The following is a 24,772-nucleotide window of genomic DNA, read 5'->3' as shown; positions in this document are numbered from 1 at the left end:
GAACAACGGAAATTATATATCTGCAAACGTTGTTTTCATCTTAATAATAATCTTTTAGAATATTTAATAATTTAGCCTTCTATGAGTTTTAGTTCTCCAGGGTTGGACACAAATAACAAGATTATGACATACTTTGCCCTGATATTTGAGCTACTTATATTCAGTTCACCAATGCACTTAAATTTTAAAAGATCACTCCAAGAGGCTTTCCAGACGATACAATAAAACTATAAAGACATTGAATATACAAAATATCTTTTAATAATACAGAAAAGACCTGAAAGAGGATCGGGTTAAATTTGTAAAAACTAACACTGTACAAGACCCTTTTTTTTGACATTCTGCCTCCATTCCATCAGTATCTTGTCTGCCGATGGCAAATTAGTATCTCCAAAATTATCCACATCATAATCCTTTTCCTCACTTACAAAAGGGTTTAGAATATCATTTTTCATGCAAGGCTTTGAATTCTGCATTCCAATCTTGTCCATAATATATCGATTTCGAATGTTAATTGTCACTTTTTCATTTTCCCCTATTGAATAAAGGGGCATACTATTTACATATGAATGGATTTGCCCATCATATTTCATCATGCGCAGGTTGTTGATAAGTTTTATAGGTTCTAATGACGTATTCAGTCCACATAAAAGATGCAAGGACTTCATCAAATTACTGAAGATGCAGCTCCTCAAATCATCATCTGCTACATAACTGTTCACCTTATCTGATAAGTGTCTCAATCTGTCTTTTGTGATACAATTGGTGATCTTGAATAGCTCTGTCCACTCAGTTTCAGATATCTCCATTGATCCTTTGGCCATGGTGTTTATGTAGTTAATAACTTTATCATATTCTTCTGACTGTAAGCTTTGACATATCTTTTCTTTGTAGAGTGAAACATGAGGAATCTTACCCTGCTCAATAAGCTGGTCAAATGCATGGTCCAACAAATGTGACTGGACGCATATGCCAAAAAAAACTAGTGAGAAAAATAGCATCAACGAAAACAAATGTCATTATTAATAACGATGCAATCGAACAAACAGAATCAATTTTGTTTTCATTTTACTGAGACCTTCTAGTGCCACAAAAGCTGAATAAAGAATTGAAATGCTAGGTGTAACACTGCAAGGTCGGTAATCTTTGACGGATAATTCAACTGAAACCTTAAATTCTTAATTTGGAAATGTGCATGCAGCATAAGCATGGCTTGGATTAACATCAAGCTTTGCTGACATGAATACAAATACAGACTAAAGTAGTTTGCTACATTATACATAAAAAACATCATTAAAAAAGTTTAAAGAAATTCCAACAATGTACAAAGTTCATAGTGGATTCTATACTACAACTAATAATAACAGCATGTGGGAGCCCAAACAGAGATCTGACCCTCACGGATAACTGGTTTTTCCAAACTACATGCTAAGAGCTCAAAAATGACTCTTTAAACAGCTAGGGTGGGTAAATTCAAAACAGGTAAAACCTCTTCATGTCAGTACAAATAATGACAAACTTTAATCATTATTAACTAGCTATAAATGAGGTATTAATACATTTTATTAAATGAGAAAATATGTGTTGTAAGGAGTACGTACATGACAAAATGAACACACTATAAACACGATGGTGGTTGACAATGGACATCAATCAATACCACACATTTTATAAACAATTGATTTACAAGCTCCAAAGGGAGCTTGATTCTAACTCCCTTAATTTGTCTTCATGCTTCATATGAACAATTAGCAAAATTCCAAACAAAATCATGAAAATGGACACACAGGACATTAAAATATCAGCAGTGTTTAACGAAGAAATCCTTGAATGCAAATTCTTTTACAAAGCACTTGGTCATAGCCCCATGGGAGGGAGAAACGCAATTACAGGAGATAATCACAAAGTAGTTACAAATTCCATGATTAATGAAAAATTAGGAAAAATAAGGGTCAGTGTTGGGTACCATATATTAATGCCTGGAATGTCCGATTTCAGTGGAGGTATAATCAGAAGTCTTCAGCATCAATAAAGCCAGAGGTTTTTGCAAAAAAAAGGTCACCAGATGGCAATGGTAATGTGTCATAAAATTTTCTAATTGTATCAAACTTCAAAACTAAAACCTTTTGAGAATTATATATACAGGTGTGCACCTAGGCATGAAGTGCATAGTCAACAAAGGGCACTGTAAGCGGAATTATCAAATTCACAAACTACATTGATGGGTGTGCCTGTGAACTAAAGGCTGGCACTTTTGAAAGCCAAAATTCTAGTTTCTATTGTTAAGTGCACATCTAATGCAAGAGGGTGCACCTGAAAAAGCCAATATTCTAGTTTCCATTGTTAAGTGCACATACAAGCGTGAATTGTGTGAATCTGTGAGGGCAAGAACTGAAACAAAAATCAGTGTACAAGAGTGCATGAGAGCATCGGGTGTGCACCCAACATGGAGATCAAAAGTCTTCAAGTTCTATATTAAGTTATTAACAACGGTGTGCCTAGAAAAGAAGTGTACACCTCAACAAAGGAGTGAATTCAAAATGCAAACATAAAAAATCCTTTGTTAGATGCATGTCTGGGGTGCAAGTGCACACCTAACCAAGGGAAATACTCAAATTTAAAACAAAGTTTGAAATTCATGTTCAAAAACATGCTAAACAAAAGGGCACGTCTATTAAGGTACAAGGTCAAAATTTGAATACAATTATGAGCTGTGTGCATGCATCCGAGGGGTCAACTTCAGTAAAACAAAATTCCATTTCAAGTGTAAAGATCATTTCAAGGTGTGCATAGAATATCATTATTAATAGGTGCATAGGACAGGCAGAGGTGTGCGCCTAACTAAGAGGACTTGAAAGAAACACATTCCATGTTAAGGTGTGAGCCTGGCGTGTTGATGCAAACCTCAGTAAAGAAGATTTTCAAGTTCAAAACCTATACACAGGAGCACACCTAAACAACGTGGCCTCAATGTAAGTAATACATGCATGTGAAAGGTGGATGACTTTCTATAAATATGGAGGAGGCATCTATATTCAACCCAAGATTATGACAACAAATACCAACAAGCAGATCAGAATCCTCAAGTGTCTATTTTAGAGAGTTTTGGCAGCAATTTACAGCAGAAGGGACCAATTTTTCAAAGAAAATCTTGAGTTTAGCAGTGAACAATAGTCCATTACTTTCGGAACTATTACTTCTTCAATTCATCAGTCATTTCAAGGTAAAAATCATAATGTTTGGAACCAGAAAATTGCTAAGGTGAAGTAAAATCAAACATTACAAAGAAGCAGTGTAAATATTCCTTTCTCTGTCAAACAAATTAACAATTTTGAAGAGAAATCAGTCAGTGTGGGCAGTTTGAGGTAGTTCACCATGAAGTGTATTTGAAATGCTCTAGGGTTTCAAAATTGGTCAAGGATTGGTGCAGAAATAGGGTATTCAAATTCAAAATATCAAGAGAATGTCAGGGTTTCAGAGTGTTTTCATAATTCAGTCATGATTAAACACAGAAGCTTTCATTCAGAACAACCTACCAACAAGTCTATTTTTAGCCCGCAGTAATCACATTTCTAAGGACGAGCATATTCTAAGTTTTGTTATTTATAATCAGTGCTAATTGTAGCTTGTGCTATTTTTAGCTACCTCTATTTCTAGCCCACTTGCTATTTTGAGATAACACTATTTTTGGCCCAGAGCTGGCTATCCTTAGATCTCCTATCTGTAGACATCTTGTTATAAGGAAGATATGAGCTTTAAGCAATAGTTTGTAATAATTTCAACAAACAACTATTTGTAAACATTAAAGTGTCATTTTGCACGTGGTTGGTGAATGGTAATTCTCAGGCCTATTTGTTCCTTTAATTATTTCAATGTTATCATTAATTCAAAAATTGTATTAAGTCAATACAATTGAGTAATGTCTATCTTTCTTCATGTATGTCTATAACCTGGGGTCCGCACGGAGCAACTACAGCACCTCCAACAGCAGCTTCCAGCGTCCTCACTACTCCAGGTACGTCTTCTCACCCTCCCTGTTCTTAGTAATGTCGTAGGTTGATAGCCCCATTTTGTCTTAGTGGCCTGGAAGGCAACTTCTTTTTTGGGGGGGTTAATGTTGGCAGTAATTTGCCGACATATGAATAATACTTGGTTATGTTTAGTTAATGATTGGCCATGTAATGTTCCCGTAGGGATTAATTGTTAGCTGGCGACGGTTGGTACCTCCACCAACCGCCAGATGGTATATATATGTTATATTGTAATGGGAACATGATCATTGTTGTTGTATGAAGTTTAGATGTTGAAATAAAAGCTATATCCTTCTGCCATAATTGTTCTGTGAATGATATATGTATTACTGTTCATGTAATTGTTACGTTCTGTTTACTTCTGGTAATCTGAGAACCCACATGGTAGGGAGTAAACAACAGTCTGTTATTTGTTATGTGCATTGAGGTAGGTCAAATTACATTTACCGAGTGTGCAAACCTTGTATTACAGGGTCTACTCAAAGTCAGAGATTGTGGCTTTGTATTGATCCCTTGATTTAATTTACCAAAATGATTGTGTGTTGGAACTTGAATCCACTCAACCATTACGTGTACCTGCACTGCTCGGTCTCTACTTTAAATTCAACAACATAGATGTGTAATTGTAGGATTTACTTTTACTCAAAATCATAAAAACCTTTTGCCTTGAGTTAAAGTGCATGTTAGCTTTTTACACAATTTTATTTAGCATGAGCATGAAACACCTCAAAAGACATCTTATAGATTGTAAATGGCAAGTACATATTGTGGCATTTGTTTAGTTCTTATTTAAAGGAAGCTTCTCCCTAATTCAAAGAGTAGTTTTGTGTTGCATTGAAAGGTGCAAATTACAATGCTTTAACAGTGGAGCTGACAAAAATTGTTGGTGTAAGTTGTGGTGTAAAACCCTCACAATTCCAACACTAATGATGAAAGTTTTGGTAGCCATGTCTTGGTGAAGAAATGTCATACTAAGTAGAAATATTCATTTTTTTGAGAAAAATGTTTTATTATCCGCCCAAACTTCTTAAACTAAAGATCAATCTTCTATTTAAAATGAAAATAATCAAAGTCAAATTGATGAAAATGAGGGGAAGGAATCTTCTAATAAACCTCAAATAAAAAGTAGATGTGCTCAAACCCAAATCCAATAAACTAACCTTGGTCATTTTAAACAAATCATGAGTATTTGCCCTATTTTATCTATTCCTGATTACTCCAGGCCATTTCAGCTTGAATGTGATACATCTGCTGACGGTATAGGAGCTGTCCTAATTCAAAACAAGCACCCAATTGACTATGAGAGCAAGAAGATGCTTGCAATTATGTATGCTCTGGCCAAGTTCAGGGAGTACCTTGTTGGAGGTAAGTTCATCATAGGTTTAAGTATAAAAATTATTTAGCTTATTATATAAGTTACTAGATTGTTAGTCTATTCTAAGGAGTTTGTTAGTTTTTCATGTAGATGTATGTGAGGTTAAGAGGAGAGTGGTGGTGATTAAAGGTTTGAATCCTTCAAAAGAGGATATAAAAAGTCTGTATAAATCTCTCTCTATTCTATGAAATAATCAAGCCATGTGTTTGATTCTTTGTGTATCAACATTTGTTGTAAATATATACAATCTCTGACCTACCTTTAACAAAAGTAAAGAGAGGAAAAACAGAATACCTTTTGTTTCTTCACTGTTCCACAGGACAGGAACTTCTTCCTCTGTTAAAGGATTGAGAAATTTAGGTCACTCATAAAGTAAGGCACGTGCTGCCATACCTTGATTACTAGGCAACTATTAGCTCATGGTTGACAATGATACCCATTGAACAATAAGTTACAAATATTGGGTTGAATTCAGTTTGTGTAGTGCAGCTGCCCACAACAATTATATTTAAATACCAGCATTCAATATTCTAGAGACAATTTATCATCCTCACATTATAGTAAATATCTATGACTCGCAAATTATTATAAGAGCAGGGATTATTAGAAACTGAAAAATTGCCTCAGAAACAAAGGCAGTGAAGCAACAAAAAATTGCATGAGATGCATTTCATAAAGGAAAAGAAGTGGCACTTGTTAACTTGGAAATGTCAAAGATTAAGCAGCCATCAGCTTCAAGGGCTCTATGCAGTCTCTTAATTTGTTGGCGAGATGTGGATTTTTTTTTTCTAAATAAACAGGTGAACATTGACATATTATAGGAGCTAGGTATAACTTTGTCTCTAGATTCAAAGAAACTATTCTCTATTAAGCAAGTCTTGATTCAAGATTTATTCTATCAATATTTTCAATGGGATGCCATTTTATTGATTACTTCTCCTTCACAGACATTTAATATATAGTAGTAAAATATTCTTTAGAAAGAGAAAAACCTTTCCAGCTCTCGAAGCCGCCACTATCAGCCATGCATGTCGATTTTGATCAACTGAGTTACCATTAAGAATCATCTGCTTGTACACATTGTCCAAGTATCCCCACTCGCCTGCCATAGCGCATGCCTCTAACATTGCATTGTATGTAAAAGTATCTGGACTGAGCCTGGAAGCATTACTTCCAAGATTTTGTTGACCAATCCTCCCTTTCTTAACCCCCTCAAACAATGCTTTGGCTTCTTGGAACATATTATTTTCTCCATATGCTTTTATCAAGACATTGACAGTTCCTATATTAGGTGTGCAAAATTTTTGCATATATTTGAAAATAGATACACAATCATGTATATGTCCAGCTTCTGCAGAACACTGAATTAGGCCAGTGAATGTGACAACCAAAGGTTTAACAGGAGGACACTTACATAAATTCTCAACCTGCAAAGAATGTGACAAATTATACTAAATATGCCCCCAAAAAATAAAAACAAAGAACAATAAAATATGTTATTGCATCCCCACAGATGAACTGCTTTCTAATTTCCTTATGTATTTTACAAATTCAACTGAATTTTCAGGATATATGATAGAGAAAAACAGACATACAGCCTCACTTAAGAATACATTGAAAAATTGAGAAGAGTTTTGCAGAAACCTGTTGTTGGAAATCTTCAACTGGAAAACAGCTTTTATTTTTAATTTCATATTTCTTTCAACCAGAGAATTCTTTTACCCAATTGAGTTTGTTAACATTTAATCTGACTTGAGATCTACAGCCTTCTTTCCAGAAACAGATAGCAGGAGCATATAATGTTATTTCAGCATCTTATCATATAAGTTAAATGTCAAACCACACATGATAAAACGAGGACTCATAAAAATGTCCACAGAAGACCAGGTCAACAGGACTTGGAAAAATATTTAGCAGTTTAAATAAGAAGCACTATGATAAAAGAATCCTGAGTTAGAAAGACGAAAGAAAGAACTGTGAAAAAAAGTAAATTGCTAAAGATAAGATCCAAGCACAAGTACGAAAGATATTATAAGGGAAGGATCCCTCAAGGAAACATGGAGATGACAAAGAGGAAAGCAAGAAATCATGATAAGAGACTGATAATGTCACATGGTTGACGAAAGCCTCAAGCTAGAGAATCAAAAGTATTATCATCCACCATTGTGCAATGGCTGAAGTAAGCTTCCAGCAAGAAGAATCAACAGCATTACCATCTAGCACTGTGCAAGGGCTAAAGCAAGATCTGGTAAATTTCATAGTGGAACGTCCAATGCTGAGGATGCAAAATCGAATGATCAAGGTAGTAGTATGTATATCATGGGTGATCTCTCATAATGTACACAACCAACGAGCTTCTGGAAAATCTTTAAGGATAAGGGGGTGCATTTGGACAATCCTAAAAGGAGGTTGAGTACTCTCTCTAGAACCCCTTTAAACATCCATGACCAATGACCCCTTGGTGGTAGACAAAAAACAAGTAATGCACACATTCCTCCACGACTTTGCTTGCAGACAGAGAATTCACTCCATTAGATCTGAGACTAGAAATGTTGGGATATTTTAGTAGCAATACACAAACAGGAACACTGTCTCATTCATTTGCACTCAAGTTAGTGTGAATCAATTGTATCTATGTATGCATACCAACTTCAATGCCTATAGTGGAAATAAAGTATGAAATAATCCCAATTTCAAACAATTCTAGGATTCTGTTTAAAGATCTAAATCTTAAAATGACAACTTGAAGAAAAAGGGCCAAGCACCTTGTTGTGACCATTTCACACATCGCCCCATCAAAATGGGGACCCCCCTTTTTTTCGAGTTCTAGTTGCTTAGTCTAACCTCTCTCTCCTCTTCAGGATGAAATGAGTGAATTTATAATGTTTGCATACCATGTCAGTTGATTAAAGGTCTAGTTAAGGAGTTCATTGAAGTTGCCCACTTCATGTTGAGTGATAGATGAGTGAATTTTCCTTGAGTCTTTTGCTTGAGAATTGGTGTAAGTATGAGTTTGAGCAATTGAATGAATTATTTTAAGGATTGAAATCTTGAGCAATGAAGTAATTAATTAGCTCATTTGTAATCTGCCTCATCTCTAAGTCCTCGTTAGGTTTTAACTTCATGACTTCACAGTTTGAAGCGAACTTTAGGTTTCAAGGATTTGAAGCGAACTTCAGGTGTGAGAGGTTTGGAGCGAACTTCATGAAGGAGGAGACTGGAGCGAATTTCACCTTCAAGGCTTCTTGAGCGAGATGAAGACAAAGAGATGAAAGAAATTTACAAACATTTACTTCATGTTCAATTATTCATGAATGAACTTTAGGAGTTGCTACTTTGGAGTGAATTTCATGCTTGGGAGATTTGGAGCGAGCTTCTTCATGTTGGAAATGGAAGAATGAGGGAAATTGCCTACTTCATGATCAAACACTCAAGGGCAAGTTTCATGAGTTCACCATTTGAATTGAAATTCCTACTTCATGACTTGCCTCCTTGGAGCGAAATTCATACTTCATGACTTGAGCAAGTGGAGCGAAATTCACAACTTCATAAGTTGCAAGAGTGGAGTGAAATTAAAACTTCATGACTTTGCCTTTAGGAGTGAACTTCATGACTTGCCTCCTTGGAGCGAAATTCACAACTTCATGACTTTGCCTTTGGGAGCGAACTTCATGACTTTGCTTTTGGAGCGAAATTCCTACTTCAGGAGTTGCCTTCTTGGAGCGAACTTCATGACTTCACTTCTTGGAGCGAATTTCATCAATGAGCATGCACAAGCAATCCTACATGAGCGAAGTTGAATGAGAAATGAAGGATGATCGCCTTGAGTAGATGCAATGCCAAACGAACTTCATGACTTTGTGTTTTGAAGCGAGCTTCATGACTTTGTGTTTTGGAGCGAACTTCATGAGTTGTCATTTTGGAGCGAACTTCATGAGTTCACACCTTGGAGCGAACTTGAACTTCATGAGTTGATGGTTAGGAGCAAAATTCATGAATAGAGAGATTGGAGCAAATTACCTTGAACTAGAATTAAGGCTTTATCATCAATTACCTTTAAGTAGATATTAGAATCTGCATCATTTTTGAGAAAATCCAAGCTCAACAAATAATGATCAATTCTTTCATACCATGCACGTGGAGCTTGCTTAAGGCCAAACAAACTACAAAGCCTTTTTCAGTCTGCATACATGTGATTCTTTCTCATGAATCACAAAACCATCTGGCTGCTCAATAAAAACTTCTTCAATTACACCATTCAAGAATGTTGTCTTTACATCCATTTGATGTAATTTCCACCCTTTAATAGTTGCAATAGCAATAATAGTTCTGATAGAAGTGTACTGAGCTACAAGAGCAAAGGTCTCCTCATAGTCTATACCTTCCTTTTGAGAAAAACCTCTAGCTATGAATCTAGCTTTATATTTTTCAACACTTCCATCAGCTGCATGTTTAATTTTGAACAGCCACTTAGAAGAAACAACAGATTTACTTTTGGGCCTAGGAACTATGTCCCACACATCATTCTTGATTATGGATTGGTAATCCTTCACAATGGCATCCTTCCATACTTGCTGTTTTGAGGCCTCCTCAAAACTTGAAGGCTCGGATGCTATAATATGACTCATCAAAGCAACATATCTTGCAAACTTATGAGGTCTTTTACTTTCCCTAAAAGTGCCACGTGGGGCTGCATATTTTTCAGCCTCTTGCATAGTATGTCTGGCTCACAAAGGTCTCTTCTTATCAGCTGAAGCATAACTTGGACCAGCAGAAGTATCTATAGGATCAACAGGATCAACTGAATCTTCTAACTCTCTAGTCTCCCTCTGAATCTCTGAAGGGGAATCCAGGACAGCCATATTCAAATCTTGAGAAGACACAAAATCTTCTCTATCAATTTCCATATTAGATTCTTTAGACCTTTTGCAAGCTACATCTTCTTCAAAAGAAACATCTCTGTTGATTTCAATTTGCTTTTGAACTAGAATGTAAATTTTGTATGCTCTAGATGATTCACTATAACCAACAAAAATGCCTTTCTTCCTTGAAGGTTCTAACTTAGTTCTCTTATCTTTTGGAATATGAATATACACTGGACATCCAAAAATCCTGAGATGACTAATATCTGATTTAGAACCTGTGAAAGCTTCTTCAGGTGTCATATCATCTATAATTTGATGTGCACTATGATTCTGAACATAAACAACTGTCCTACAAGCTTCTGCCCAAAGAAATATTTGAAGACCTTGATCGTGGATCATGGCCTTTAGTGCCTCAACAATAGACCTATTCTTTTTTTCAACAATTCCATTTTGTTGAGGATTATATGGGACACAGAACTCCCTCTTAATCTCAACTTCAATACAGAAATTTTGAAACAAACCAAAAGTATATTCCGCTACATTGTTAGATCTTAAAACTTTGATCCTCTTATCAGACAAATTTTCAACAAGAGCTCTAAATTCTTTAAATTTGGATAGTACTTCATCAGACTCTTTAGATTTAAGAAAATAAATCCATGACTTACGAGAGAAGTCATCAATGAAGGTAACATAATACCAAAAGCCACTTAAAGACGCAACTGACATAGGACCACACAAATCAGAATGAATCAGCTCTACGACATCTTTTGCTCTACTTTCACTACTATGAAATGGATGTTTAATGTTCTTACCTAGAGCACATCCTTTGCATACGCCCTCATGATCTTGATTCAACTTTGGAAGACCAACTACCACCTTCTCTATGGAGACAAGGTTCTGAAATTTAGATGAGCAAATCTTTTGTGCCACGGTTCACTTGAACTTATTGAATCATGTGCAAAAACTTGAATAGGATGAGCTGAAAGTCTATAAAGGCTGTCATGGCGAACACCAATCTCACGAGCTGTTTTAATGCTTGAGTTCTTCTTCCATGCAAGAACTTTTCCATTAGAAAAGGCAACATTATAACCTTTATCTTCCAATGTTGAAATGGAAATCAGATTCCTCTTAATTTCGGGAACAAACGGTACATCACTCAAATGAAGAGGAACACTTGAATCTAAGTGAAAAGAAATGTAACTAGCACCCTTCACAGAATAGGAAGCATCATCACCAATGATAACTTGTAAGTGAGAGTCTTTTCCTTTCAGATTAGAGAGGTGCTCACGATAACCTGTAATATGGCAGGAGGGTCCACTATCAATAAGCCATGTATCACTGTCAGTAGGAATATTACTGGAAAGAGCAGAAATAAATAAGAACCCCTCTGAATTTTCACTAGACTCTTTATGAGGAGAAACATCTTCAACATTTGTTGCAACAGCTTGAGGCTTGGGTCTCGAAGGACATTCTCTAGCAAAATGACCAAATTTGTCACATCTGAAGCATTGTACCCTAGAGAGATCCATTCTTTTCTTAGATTCAGGAGCTGAATCAAAATTCCTATCTCTGTTTCTTTTGAAGTTTCCTTTCCTTCCTTTTCTTTTAGACGTATGGGCAGCAAGAACATGATTTTCTTCATGATGAGATTTACGTCCAATTCCTCTTGCCTCCAATCTGCATTCCTCTTGAATGCAATCAGCTCTCAATGGATCAAACTTGGGTAATTCATTTCTTCCACTAATACCTTGAATGAAAGATTCCCAAGAGTGAGGAAGGCCATTCATGGCCAGCATAACCAGGTCTTTATCCTCAATAGAATCACCAATAGCATTGAGTTAATCCTTCAATTCTGTAATCTTCATAAAGAAAGAAACAACAGATTCACCTCTAGCCATTTTGATATGAAGGAGTTGACGTCTCAACGCTAGAACTCTACTAGTACTGTTGAATTCATACAAACTTTGAAGACACTCAAACATCTCTTTGGCTGAATCCAACTTGGATATAACAGGTACCAGATGATCCTTAACAGAATCAATTAGCATTTTTCTTACCATAAAATTATTCTTTCTCCATTGTGTTTTATCAAAATCATTAGAAGGTTCATCTACAACAGACTTCACGTAGTTGAAAAGATTATTCTCTTCAAGCACAATGAGGACTCTAAACTTCCATGAAGTATAATTCACTGCACCATCCAATCTGTCTTCAGCTTTGAGTCCATTCGCCATAGTTGAAACTTGAAATAAACAAGCTAAGATAAAGCAAAGAATATTTCAAAACTAAACAATCTAGTTTTGGATCTTTTCTTTAAACCTGACTCTGATACCATGTTAAAATTAGAACCAGAAAGCTAAAAATTCAGATAACTACAACTAGGAAAACTTATCAAAACAAGATAAACAACTATTTATCCTGGGAAAACCCTCCACCTCAAGGTGAAAAACCCAGCCACACCAAAAATCAAGTTTAATTGAAGACACAAATTTAAGATACAGAGCTATCAAGCTTAATACTCAATCATCTAATCATGATTGATGGCACTTGAGAAACAAGAGAAGAAGTCGAGAATATTACAGCAGCCTGAAGGCTTTTACACAAATGTGAGCAAATAGAATCGCTGAAGAAGATATGAATCATAAATCTTCTCACGTATATGAAAATCACCCCTGTATATGAATAAATATATACTTTCTTCTGAGCTTCACCCGTCTCCTGCAAACAATTTTGGTGCAGGGGCACAAGGAGACATGTTTGCATCATTTGGATGTGTGTTGTTCTATGGTGATGTTTTGTGGTAGGATGTTGTTGATCCATGTTGATCCATGGTGATCCCAAGACAATGTAATAAGCCATAAGGCTCCAAAATGTGTCAATTTGGTCCAAAGCCTTATATGGGCATTTTATTTGTGTTTTTAGTGTTTAGAGTCTTAGATAGGTTGTGTGTTCATTCTTGTCCTTTTGGTGTGAAGGCAAGAGAAAATTTGTCCTAATGGTCAAAAGTTGCAAGTTGTCATGAGCAACTTTGACAAAACTTTGCATTTTTGTTTCCCAACGGTTAGTTGGTTGAATGTACACGTTTGGGGTGGTTGGAGGAGTTCCTTGGCATGATATAAGCCCGAGGAACGATGCCAACATGTTAGAAGAAGTTGGTGATGAAATTCTTGTCTCCAAAATCAAATAGAAATTGCAATTTTCTCTACTTTTCTTGTGTTTTCTGCACTTTGTACGGATTGGTACGGACGATAGGCATGAATTGAGAGCAAGACCAGTTGAGGTTGTGAATCACCTTTCATTTGACGTTGGAGTGAGGTCTTGAAACTCTTTGGTTTGAAAGTTAGAGCAAATTCTTTATCGCCGGCCTGAAAAACCCTTAAAATCAGAGTTTTGATGCAAGAAGGGTCACAATTCAACATTCCATCTTGGGAATGGCCTGAAACCTTGGGGAATGTTGAATTGGCTTGTATAATAAATGTTTCAAGTGGTTTGGGAGGCAGGAAGTGTCATTTGCTAATTTTAAGATGATGCCCTAGGCTTGACATCTCTTATGTGGCAAGCCTGTGCAGCAAAAGAAGTGGATGAAACCCTTGGACAGCGGATTGAAGGGTGTGTGAACTTGGCATGGGAGGGACCCTTGAACATGTACAAACCTTAGACAAGTGCCTATTCTTCCTTCTAATATGACTGGTGAAGACATCTGGTGTCAAACTTCCAATACCGGCTACAGAGGCCTAATTAGGGGTAATGTGGACATACCTCTTGAACTCAAAACCCAGATGCCAAAGTGTGAAGTTTCTAAGGGCATCCAAAAGGGTACCCAAATCTGTGATTTATTCTAGGGCTTGTTGAGGAAGGTTGGAAGTCATTGTGCGGAAACCCAAATAGGAGGCCTAATTGCTTGTAGCCCTTACTGGGTCTCTAAGGGTAAACGATATTGGGGATCTTGTAGAATCTGTTCAAGAGGTCCAAGTCAATGCAAATGCCATATCTCACATAGTTTTTCATTCACAAATGTAATACTTCACCACTTGGGCAAAAGATCCTATATGCTAAGGGTTTGGGGTTGTTAGGTGTTCTTGGTTGGAGCGGTTGAGACCATAGGAGTAGAATACTCCTTGTCAACTTGGAGTTGTCCTGTTGCGAGTGATCATTGGGAAGGATACTAAGCCTTGGGAAGGCTGAAGACAATACACCATTGGATGGTGTCTATTGAAGACCCTTTGAAGGGTGAAATCAATCAAGTTGTGTACAACACCAAACCCTCTGCATCAAATTGGTATCAGAGTTGATACTTGGGGTGAAGTAGTGTATGTCAGACACAAAATTTGGAGAAGAGGTTAATACAATGCCTCCTAAGGCAATGAACCCAGAGGCCATCAAGAAGATGGTAGATGTAATGGACACCCTAAAATGACCAAAAACTAACCCCACTGCTGATAGGAATTTAGTCAAACAGTTTGCAGCCAACTCCTTATTCCTCCGTTTAATGTTTCAATGTTTTTTTTTTGTTTTTAAGTCTTTGCACAGGTATGAAACCACATAACATGAATTAAAAAGAATTTACAATAATAGGCAAGCTGGAAATTGAACTACTGATGTTATAATATTATTTCCAGAATTAACAAAAATCAAATACATAGCAGGTTATTTTCAACTCACTAAATACTCCAGCATTTTGACATAATGTTCCAACCAAAGTTTCTAATTCTGCTGCTACAGTAACATGAATAGTGCTGCATGAATAGTGCCAGGTGAATAGTGCCGCGTGAATAGTGCCAGGTGAATAGTACCCACGTGAATAGTGCCGCGTGAATAGTACCCACGTGAATAGTGTCACGTGAATAGTACCCGGGTGAATAGTGTCGCGGCCTGTAGCTGGAAATGCAACCAAATAATGCTGCTGCTTGTAGCTGGAAAAGCACCCAATCTGCCTGTAAATGAAGCTGATAGCAAAGGATTCCAAAGGCCAAACCCCAAGGGAATGACGTCTAGAATGTCACAAGAGAGGATAGACGTCCTCTAATGCCAAGAACGGATCTGCAACTCACACACCAAATTCTTCTCATATTCCACCTGCCCAATGAAGCCACAAAAACTCCCTTTTATTCTTTCTCCAAGGGGCGACCCAACTCACTCAAGCAATGTGGGATAAAACATGTTCAATATAAAACATATTAAAATATTCACTTATGTCTCCCTTGGTTGCCCCTTTGATTTACACATATCTCCATAAAATAAATATTAAAGTAACACTTTAATATTTTACAATTAAATTAAATGTTACTTTAATAAAACTTCAGGCATTAAAATATATTAGCAATCGGACTCCGAATAGCGTGAGTGATAGCTCGTCGGAAAGCTCTCGCCAAGGAGTATCAAATCCAATCACCAAAACTAGCCCCCGTTGTGTCCTGCTGACTTACTAAAAATAGTAAGTATGCCTGAAACTAAGTAAATCAACTTCGTTTTGGCCCAAACTGGAAATGACTAGGCCAAAACACTCCAGGGTCCCTTTAAACCCTTCGTTAGCCCTCGGGACCATGTAGAGCTAGGCTAATGCACATATACTTGGTCCATCTGCTAGAGTGGGGACATTACAGTAGAGGAGTTGCTTGTTGAGAAACTCAAAGAGACCAGACAGTCCAAAGGAAAGGACAAAGTATGGGATGATGACTCAGAGGAAGAGAAAGAGAATGAGGAGTAGGAGGCTATTGCTAAAGAGGCTCAGAAGATGGCACCTCATCAAAAGATGTTCTTGGATGCTTTGAAGTCGGTAAATAGAGACAATGTAGAGAGTTTGCCTACCTATGGTGGTAGCATGGATGGAGAAGAGGTGCTTGAATGGATAGAAGCACTCAACAACCACTTTGAATACAAAGAAATTCCTGAGGAGAAGAGAGTGAGTTTGGCTAAATCTAGACTCAAGGGGTCTGCCTTGTTGTGGTGGACGGTATTACAAGAAGAAAGGGTGAATGAAGGGAAGAAGAAGATATCCTCTTGGGAGAGGATGAGGAACAAAATCAAGAGCCAATTCCTACCGATAGACTATGAGGTGCAGTTATACAAGAAGCTGCAAAATCTTAGACAAAGAGAGTTAGATGTGAGTGCATATACTGAAGAATTCCACAAACTAAGTCTTAGATCAAGGAAGCATGAAGAGGAGGCGGAGAAGGTGGCTAGATACTTGAATGGGCTTAGGCAAAACATTCAAGATGAAATAAGCATCTTGGCTCCAGACACTATACACAAGTGTATTCAATTCGCATTGAGAGTGGAAGATAAGATAAGGAGGAGAGGAGAGCAAAACAATAGAGGAAGAGGAGGCAGAAATTTCAAAGGTAGAGGTGGCCATGGAGGAAGGAACACTCCTAATAAAAATGGTGACTCAAGTCAACAAGAGCCCAATGGAGAATCCAATAATAGGAACGGAGGCTTTAGAGGAGGAAGGAGACCTTTTGGCAGGGGTAGACAAGGAAGTCAAGGTAGAGGTCCGGGTGTTTTCACTGGCAAGTGCTACAATTGCAATCAAGTGGGCCATACCATGAGTAGATGCCCTGAGAAAGCTTCTAGTTCACATGGACCAGACAAAAGGAACCAACTTGTGCAAGAGGATGATAGTCAAAGTGTCAATTCTCCAATGGGAATTGCAGGTCCTACCTTGAGTGCAGATAGTCTCATGCTAAGGAGGACATTATTGAAGGTGCCCCAACACAAGGAGCCTCCACAAAGGAAGTCACTCTTCAAGACCACCTGTAAGTCTCATAATAAGGTTTGTAAGGTAATTGTTGATTCTGGATCCACAGAGAATATTGTTGCTTTGGAAATGGTAGAGAAATTAAAATTGAAAAGGTCACCACATGTGAGTACTTATAGGGTGTCTTGGCTTAACAAGGGGCAACATGTAGTAGTAGATGAACAAACTTGGGTTGATTTTGAAATGGGGGATTATAAGGATAGAATCTTGTGTGACATCCTACCTATGGATGCTTGTCACCTATTATTAGGTCGCCCTTGGCAATATGATGTCAAAGCACAACATGATGGAGAGAAGAATGTGTACATCATTACCAAGAACGATAGACAATTTAGGATGGATCCTTTACTTGACCAAGGGGAAGAGAAGATTGTTAGTCCAAGTGTCATGTTGCTTAGTGGTAAGGAGTTTTCAGAGATCCTCAAGCAAGAGGGGACCCAAGGATTTGCTTTAGTTTTGCACCGGGAAATGGAGAAAAGGAGGAGATTCCTAGTGAAGTACAAGTCATGATGGATAGATACAAGGGAGTTGTGGCCAAAGACATGCCTGATAACTTACCTCCAATCAGAGATATCAGCCATCAAATTGATCTAATTCCTGGTGTAACCTTACCTAACAAAGCTGCCTACAAGATGACTCCTAGTCAAAATGAAGAGATAGCAAGACAAGTGCAAGAACTTCTAGATGAGGGGTTGATTAGGAAGAGTTTGAGCCCATGTGTTGTACCTACAGTGTTGGCACCCCAAAAAGATGGAACATGGAGAATGCGCACCGATTCCAGGGCCATCAACAAGATCACAATTAGGTACCGGTTTCCTATGCCTAGGATTGAAAACCTAATGGACTATCTTGGGGGATCATGCTATTTTTCAAAGATTGGTTTGAAATCAAGCAATCATCAGATCAGAATCAGACCAGGCGATGAGTGGAAAACAACCTTTAAAACAAATGAGGGTTTATATGAGTGGATGGTGATGCCATTTGGGCACCTTTATGCGCCTCATGAATGAGGTATTGGTTGAATTTATTGGCAAATTTGTTATTGTTTATCTTGATGACATCTTGGTGTTTAGCAGGTTCGAGGAGGAACATTTGAAGCATTTGGATCAGGTTTTGAGGAAGCTTCATGAGGAGAAATTGGTAATCAATCTAGAGAAGTGTGAATTCATGAAAACTGAATTGGTGTATCTAGACTTTGTGGTTTCTAGTGGATATTTGAAAATGGATCCTTCAAAGGTTGAAGCTATTGTCAATTGGCCTGCACCTAGGACAGTAGGTGATGTTAGGAGCTTTCATGGATTGGCTTCTTTTTATAGAAAGTTAATCAAAGGTTTTAGTCATGTTTGTGCTCCTATTCTTGGCACTATAAAAGGAGGAATCAAATGTAGGTTTGAATGGACAGAGAAGGCATCCCAAAGCTTTGAGATTTTGAAGAGGAAGGTTGCAGAACTTCCCACCTTGAGGCTCCCTAACTTTGATCAACTTTTTACAATTGAATGTGATGCAAGCAAGCAGGAAATAGGTGCAGTCCTTAGTCAAGAAGGACATCCGTTGGCATTCTTTTCAGAGAAGTTGAATGAGGCTAAGCAAAGGTATTCAACCTATGATTTGGAGCTCTATGCAATGGTGCAAGCACTCAAAAATTGGCGCCATTACCTTCTTCCAAAGGAGTTCATTGTTTATACTAATAACCATGCATTGAGTTTTCTTAATGGACAGGAGAAGTTGAATCAAAGGCACATCAAGTGGGTTGAACAACTCCAACCTAACACCTTCACTATCAAACATTATTAGGGTGTGTCTAACAAGGTCGCAGATGCTTTGAGTAGAAGAACCCTCACTGTCCAAGAAATTCAAATGCAAAGCATTGGTGTTGATTCTCTTAAAGCCATGTACAAGGAAGATAAAGATTTTAAAGATGCATATGAAGTATGTACTAATTTTGTTGACTCTTTTCATGTTGAGTTTCCTGATTTCATGTTGCAAGATGGATTGCTCTTCAAGGGGCGTCAACTATGCATTCCTCAATGCTCTATGAGGGAGAATATCATTAGAGAAAAGCACCATGGCAGCCTTGGAGGTCATTTTGGTTTGGATAAAACCTTGGAGCAGGTATCAAGGTTTTACTTTTGGCCTAAGATGCAAGCAGAAGTAAGAAGGTTTGTTGAGCATTGTCCTATTTGTCAAAAGGGCAAAAGGTGTTTCAACTAATGCTGGATTATATCAGCCTTTACTGATTCCTACTAGGCCTTGGGAAAGCCTTAGTATGGATTTTGTACTTGGTTTGCCCAAAACTCCTAGGGGGTTTGATAGTGTCTTTGTAATTGTTGATAGGTTCAGTAAGATTGCTCATTTTGTGCCATGTAAATGCACAAATGATGCATCTCATATTGCAGGTTTGTTTTTCAAGGAGGTTGTAAAGATACATGGTTTACCTCTCAATATTGTCATTGATAGAGATTCCAAGTTTGTGGGTCATTTTTGGAGGACTCTCTGGAAGAAATTGGGTACCAATCTGTCATTTTCTTCAGCATACCACCGTCAGACTGATGGACAAACTGAGGTGGTTAATAGATCTCTTGGCAATCTCCTTAGATGCCTTACCAAGCAGCATGGACAAGGTTGGGACTTGGTGATTGGACAAGCTGAATATGCATACAATGATTCAGTCAATAGGAGTATAGGGAGGAGTCCCTTTGAGGTTGTGTATGGCTTACATCTTAGAGGGATACTTGAACTTAGAGATCTTGGAGGCATGGACAAAAGGAGTGCCCAAGGAGAAGACTTCGCCATTACTATGAAGGAGATTCATGATCAAGTCAAAATTTCACTTCAACAAAGTGCTGATAAGTACAAACTCAGAGCAGATGTTAAGAGGAGAGATGTTCAGTTCAAGGTAGGGGATTTGGTGATGACCTACCTAAGGAAAGAGAGACTACCCAAGGGCCAACCCTCCAAATTACTCATGAAGAAAATAGGTCCTCTCCGGGTGGTCCACAAATTTGGCAACAATGCCTATGAAGTTGAACTTCCACCAGACTTGGGAATATCTCCCATCTTCAATGTGTGTAACCTCACAGCTTTCAAGGGGTCCTTGACTGATGCAGCACCCGATTCATCTCTTGTGGAGGGGATGTAGATTAGGTGAAGGATCTTCCACCAAGCAAGCCATTGGAATTGGAGTGCATTCTTGACTCCACGGTGATCAAACAAACCAGAAAAGGAGTGTACAAGGACTACCTGGTCAAATGGAAGGGGCTTCTGAATCTGAAGCTACATAGATGTCTGAAGGTGATATCATAAAGCATGGAACCACAGTCACCCGGTTAGCAACTCAAGGGACTTGAGTTTTCCTCCCATCCCGAGGACTATGGTGCAGGGACATGTTGATGTGTCTTTTGTACACGACCAAACACAGAATAAAATACCCAGAGGTATCTTATCCTTGGATCCCTCTCCCAAGCTTGCAACATTTTGTTTGACCTCAAAATGACTAGAAAAGAGAATTTCGCTAGGAATCATGGCCAAGGACAAGACCTATAATGAATTTCACCTTGGACCCTTTGGAAGGGTCAGGAGCGAATTTCTTCCTCTAGCCTAAAATCATCATTTTTGGAGACAACAATCTATTCATGGGCAATCTCAAGGGCATCCCTCACCTTGGTCTAGGCAAAGCTTGGCACAAATTTGAAAGGAATAGGTGGATTTTAGGATTTTCACTCTGGACCCTTTGGAAGGGTCAAGAGCGAAAATCTTGTTTTAGGCTTATTCCTCCATCTTTCAACCTTAACCAACCTCAAAAAGGCAAGAACACCAATCCTGACACTCATCCAAGCTACAAAAACCCAAGTTTGACTTGACTTTGCTAGGAAAATAAGGGTTTTTAGGAATTTCGCTCTGGACCCTTTGGAAGGGTTAGGAGCGAATTTCCTATTTTGAGCTTGTTTTGGCTACTCCATTACCTCGATCCAATATTCAAAGGCAAGAACACATCAAAGTCCTTCTAACCATGCCATAAAACTCAAGAATTTGACCATCTCCAAGAAGAAAATATGAGTTTCCAATAATTTTGCTCTGGACCCTTTGGAAGGGTCAGGAGCGAAATCCATATTCAAATGGTCAAGAGCGAAATCCATATTCAAAGGGTCAGGAGCGAAATCCATATTCTTGATTGATTTCTCACCTCCTTCATCCAATCCATCTTCAAAATTGATCTAACTCAACTCTCCTCTCCACAATCAAGCCCACTCACCACCAAATTAGCTTGAAAACTTCACCTCTCAATGCCTTAAGCAAAATAAAAGGGGGGTAAATGAGGATTTCGCTCTGGACCCTTTGGAAGGGTCAGGAGCAAAATCCATGTTCTGAGTTGATTTCCACCATTTCTCAAGGAAAGAACACATAAATCTACGTTTCAACACGCCTTAGAAACCAACACTTGGCCAAAACTAGGAAGGAAATAAGAGCTATAGAGATTTTCGCTCTGGACCCTTTGGAAGGGTCAGGAGCGAAAATTACTTTTTAGTCTTCTTCCTCCATCCTTTCAACTTGAATCCACCTCAAAAAGGCAAGAAAACGCTTCTCCTCACTCATCCAAGTTATAGAAACCCAAGTTTGACTTGATTTTGCTAAGAAAATAAGGGTTTTTAGGAATTTCACTCTGGACCCTTTGGAAGGGTCAGGAGCGAAATTCATCTCCTAGGCAAAAACTTGATCTTCTAAAGCATCCCACTCCCTCTCAGGGCAAGAACATACCAATTCCTCCTTCATCATGCCAATGCCTAGCCAAAACAAGGAAGAAAACAAGAGATATAAGGATTTTCGCTCTGGACCCTTGAATTTCCTTTTCCTGGCTAGCTTTTCACTTCCTTGCATCTCATTCTCCCCCAAACTTGATCAATTCAACCTCCTTTCATCGCAATCAAGAAAACCCATCACTCAACTGGCCCCAGGCAAAGCCAAACTAGGTTTTTTAGGCCAAAAGAAGGCTAAATGGAGGATTTCGCTCTGGACCCTTTGGAAGGGTCAGGAGCGAAATTCTCCTCCCAGGCTAGAATCCATCATCCCAAGGTCTAAAATCCCCTCTCTAGGGCAAATTTGCATCAAACCTTCTCAATTATGCCTCAAAAGTCTACAAACTTGGTCCAGCTAAGGAGAAATATAGGGGAAAAATGAATTTCGCTCTGGACCCTTTGGAAGGGTCAAGAGCGAAAATCATGTTTGGGCTCCAATCTTGACTTCATCTCCAACCTTTCCTTATCAAAACAAGAATTTTGCTTTTAAAAATGCCTAGGACAAGGATTAGTTCATAGTTTTGGGCAAGGTAGAATGCCTTATGGAAAAATTCACTCTAGACCCTTTGGAAGGGTCAAGAGCGAAATCCACTATTTCTCTTCGAGGCTCAATTCACCTCAAATTGGACTTGGCTTTGCCTTAGACTTGATCCTAGATCCATTTCTTCCATATCTTAGCCAAACTTGCTCAACCACTCTCTGACTTCCTCGAACTCAAACGGGACACCACTAGCAAAACTAAGCCTAAGGAAGACCTTGAAGGAAACCCTAACCCGGAGCATCCACTGACTCATCCTAGCTCAAGCAGAGCCTGCTATCCAGCGATCCCCCTAACAGCACTCAAATGCAAAGGCTAACAGACAAAACCCTAGAAACCCAAAAAACAAACCCTAGAAAGCAAAAAGCAGGGGTCCCCATTTGCAATGAGGCGATGTGTGAATACGTCACAACAGGACACATGTTTGCATCATTTGGATGTGTGTTGTTCTATGGTGATGTTTTGTGGTAGGATGTGTGTTAATCCATGTTGATCCATGGTGATGTCCATGGTGGTCCCAAGACGATGTAATAAGCCATAAGGCTCCAAAATGTGTCAATTTGGTCCAAAGCCTTATATGGGCATTTTATTTGTGTTTTTGGTGTTTAGGAGTCTTAGATAGGTTGTGTGTTCATTCTTTTCCTTTTGGTGTGAAGGCAAGAGCAAATTTGTCCTAATGGTCAAAAGTTGCAATGCTGTCATGAGCAACTTTGACAAGTTTTTGCATTTTTGTTTCCCAACGGTTGGTTGAATGTACACGTTGGGGGTGGTTGGAGGAGTTCCTTGGCATGATATAAGCCTGAGGAACAATGCCAACAGGTTAGAAGAAGTTGGTGATGAAATTCTTGTCTCCAAAATCAAATAGAAACTGCAATTTTCTCTACTTTTCTTGTGTTTTCTGCACTTTGTACGGATTGGTACGGAAGATAGGCATGAATTGAGAGCATGACCAGTTGAGGCTGTGAATCACCTTTCATTTGACATTGGAGTGAGGTCTTGAAACTCTTTGGTTTGAAAGTTAGAGTAAATTCTTTATTGCTGGTTTGAGAAACCCTTAAAATCAGGGTTTTGATGCAAGAAGGGTCACAATTCAACATTCCATCTTGGGAATGGCCTGAAACCTTGGGGAATGTTGAATTGGCTTGTATATTAAATGCTCCAAGTGGTTTGGGATGCAGGAAGTGTCATTTGCTAATTTTAAGATGATTCCCTAGGCTTGACATCTCTTATGTGGCAAGCCTGTGCAACAGAAGAAGTGGATGAAACCCTTGGACAGCGGATTGAAGGGTGTGTGAACTTGGCATGGGAAGGACCTGTTGTGACGTTTTCACACATCATCCCATTGCAAATGGAGACCCCCTTCTTTTTAGGCCTTTCCAGTCTTTTGGCTTTGTTTTTGGGGTCTTTTCGCAGCAGTCTTGTCAGTCTCTCTGCTTTACAAGTGTTTGGGGGTCATATTGATTAAATATGCTTTTCGTTTGAGCGAGTTTGGTGAAGTCTAGGGCCTGTTTTGTCTTTTTTTGGATTTATGCCTTTTGTCCTAGATTTTAGGGGTTTCTGTTAGGGTTTTGAAGAAACTGAACATACGACTGGAATTAGGACCCTTCAAGGAACCTCCCAGTAAAACTTGAGCCAAAACGGAGCAACTTTCTATTTTTAGAAAGTTCCTATTTTTTAGGGATTTTACTGAGTCCCGGATTGGTCTAATTTTGCCAAAAATCAAACTTACTATTTTTAGTAAGTTTCTATTTTTAGTAAGTTCTTTTTGACCTATTTTGCCCAAACCTTGACATTTTGAAACACTTACTATTTGGGAAAATCTATTTTTGGCAGGATCTTCACAGGAAAACACTGAAAGCTAAATATCTCTGAAGACGCTGAAGATTGAACGATCCTGAAGACCATTTCTAAATCCGGAAGAGTCAGAAGGCAGACAAGTTGGATCAAAAAATGGTTAATTTTGGAACTCCTATTCCAGAAGAGGAAAGCATGCAAAATCATCCAAGTCCAGAAATTCACATCAATCCACCAATGTCATCCTGATCCGAAAATGGCCTGAAATTTGACTGTCTGAAAACTTTAAAGATCTTCCAAAATCCTGAATTTGCATTATGATTCCTACGGACCTGAAACCACTCTCAAACATCCTAACAATATATATGAAATATAACTTAAAGTATAAGATAAGTGTTATATTTCATATATATATCCTGACGAAAAGCCTGGAGCTTGTGAAAAGCATCAAAATCCTCCATGTATGAAGAATTCTGCCCAAGGATGCAGTTGGGCACCAAAATGGGTCAGGCAAGGATGGATGGACAAATTTCATGAATCCTCCACAGAGTGAAAATTCCACCCAAGGATGCAGTTGGGCGCCAAAATGGAAAAGGCAAGGATAAGTGGAAAATTCCAT

General features: G+C 38.3%; 1 protein-coding gene across 5 annotated transcripts in view; it reads right to left on the bottom strand.

Annotated features, from left to right (window-relative positions):
* Nucleotides 1-217: 217 nt before the first annotated feature.
* LOC131076631 (pentatricopeptide repeat-containing protein At5g67570, chloroplastic) overlaps nt 218-24,772 on the bottom strand; it is a 93,594-nt gene continuing 69,039 nt past the window's right edge. For 3 of the 5 annotated variants that reach the window (XM_058013928.2, XM_058013929.2, XM_058013930.2), the window contains 2 exons: nt 6,399-6,833; nt 218-959 (listed from right to left, as the gene is read on the bottom strand). In XM_058013928.2, the coding sequence (XP_057869911.2) occupies nt 309-959; nt 6,399-6,833 (1,086 nt within the window). In that variant the 3' untranslated portion in view covers nt 218-308. Of the gene's footprint in view, nt 960-6,398; nt 6,834-24,772 lie in introns of those variants that run through there. The other 2 variants (XM_058013931.2, XR_009113467.2) reach the window with 2 other exon arrangements.

This window comes from Cryptomeria japonica, chromosome 5, assembly GCF_030272615.1.
Source record: "Cryptomeria japonica chromosome 5, Sugi_1.0, whole genome shotgun sequence".
Lineage (NCBI taxonomy): Eukaryota > Viridiplantae > Streptophyta > Pinopsida > Cupressales > Cupressaceae > Cryptomeria > Cryptomeria japonica.
The sequence above is the reverse complement of the archived record's forward strand: the minus strand, read 5'-3'. Positions and strand labels throughout refer to the sequence as shown.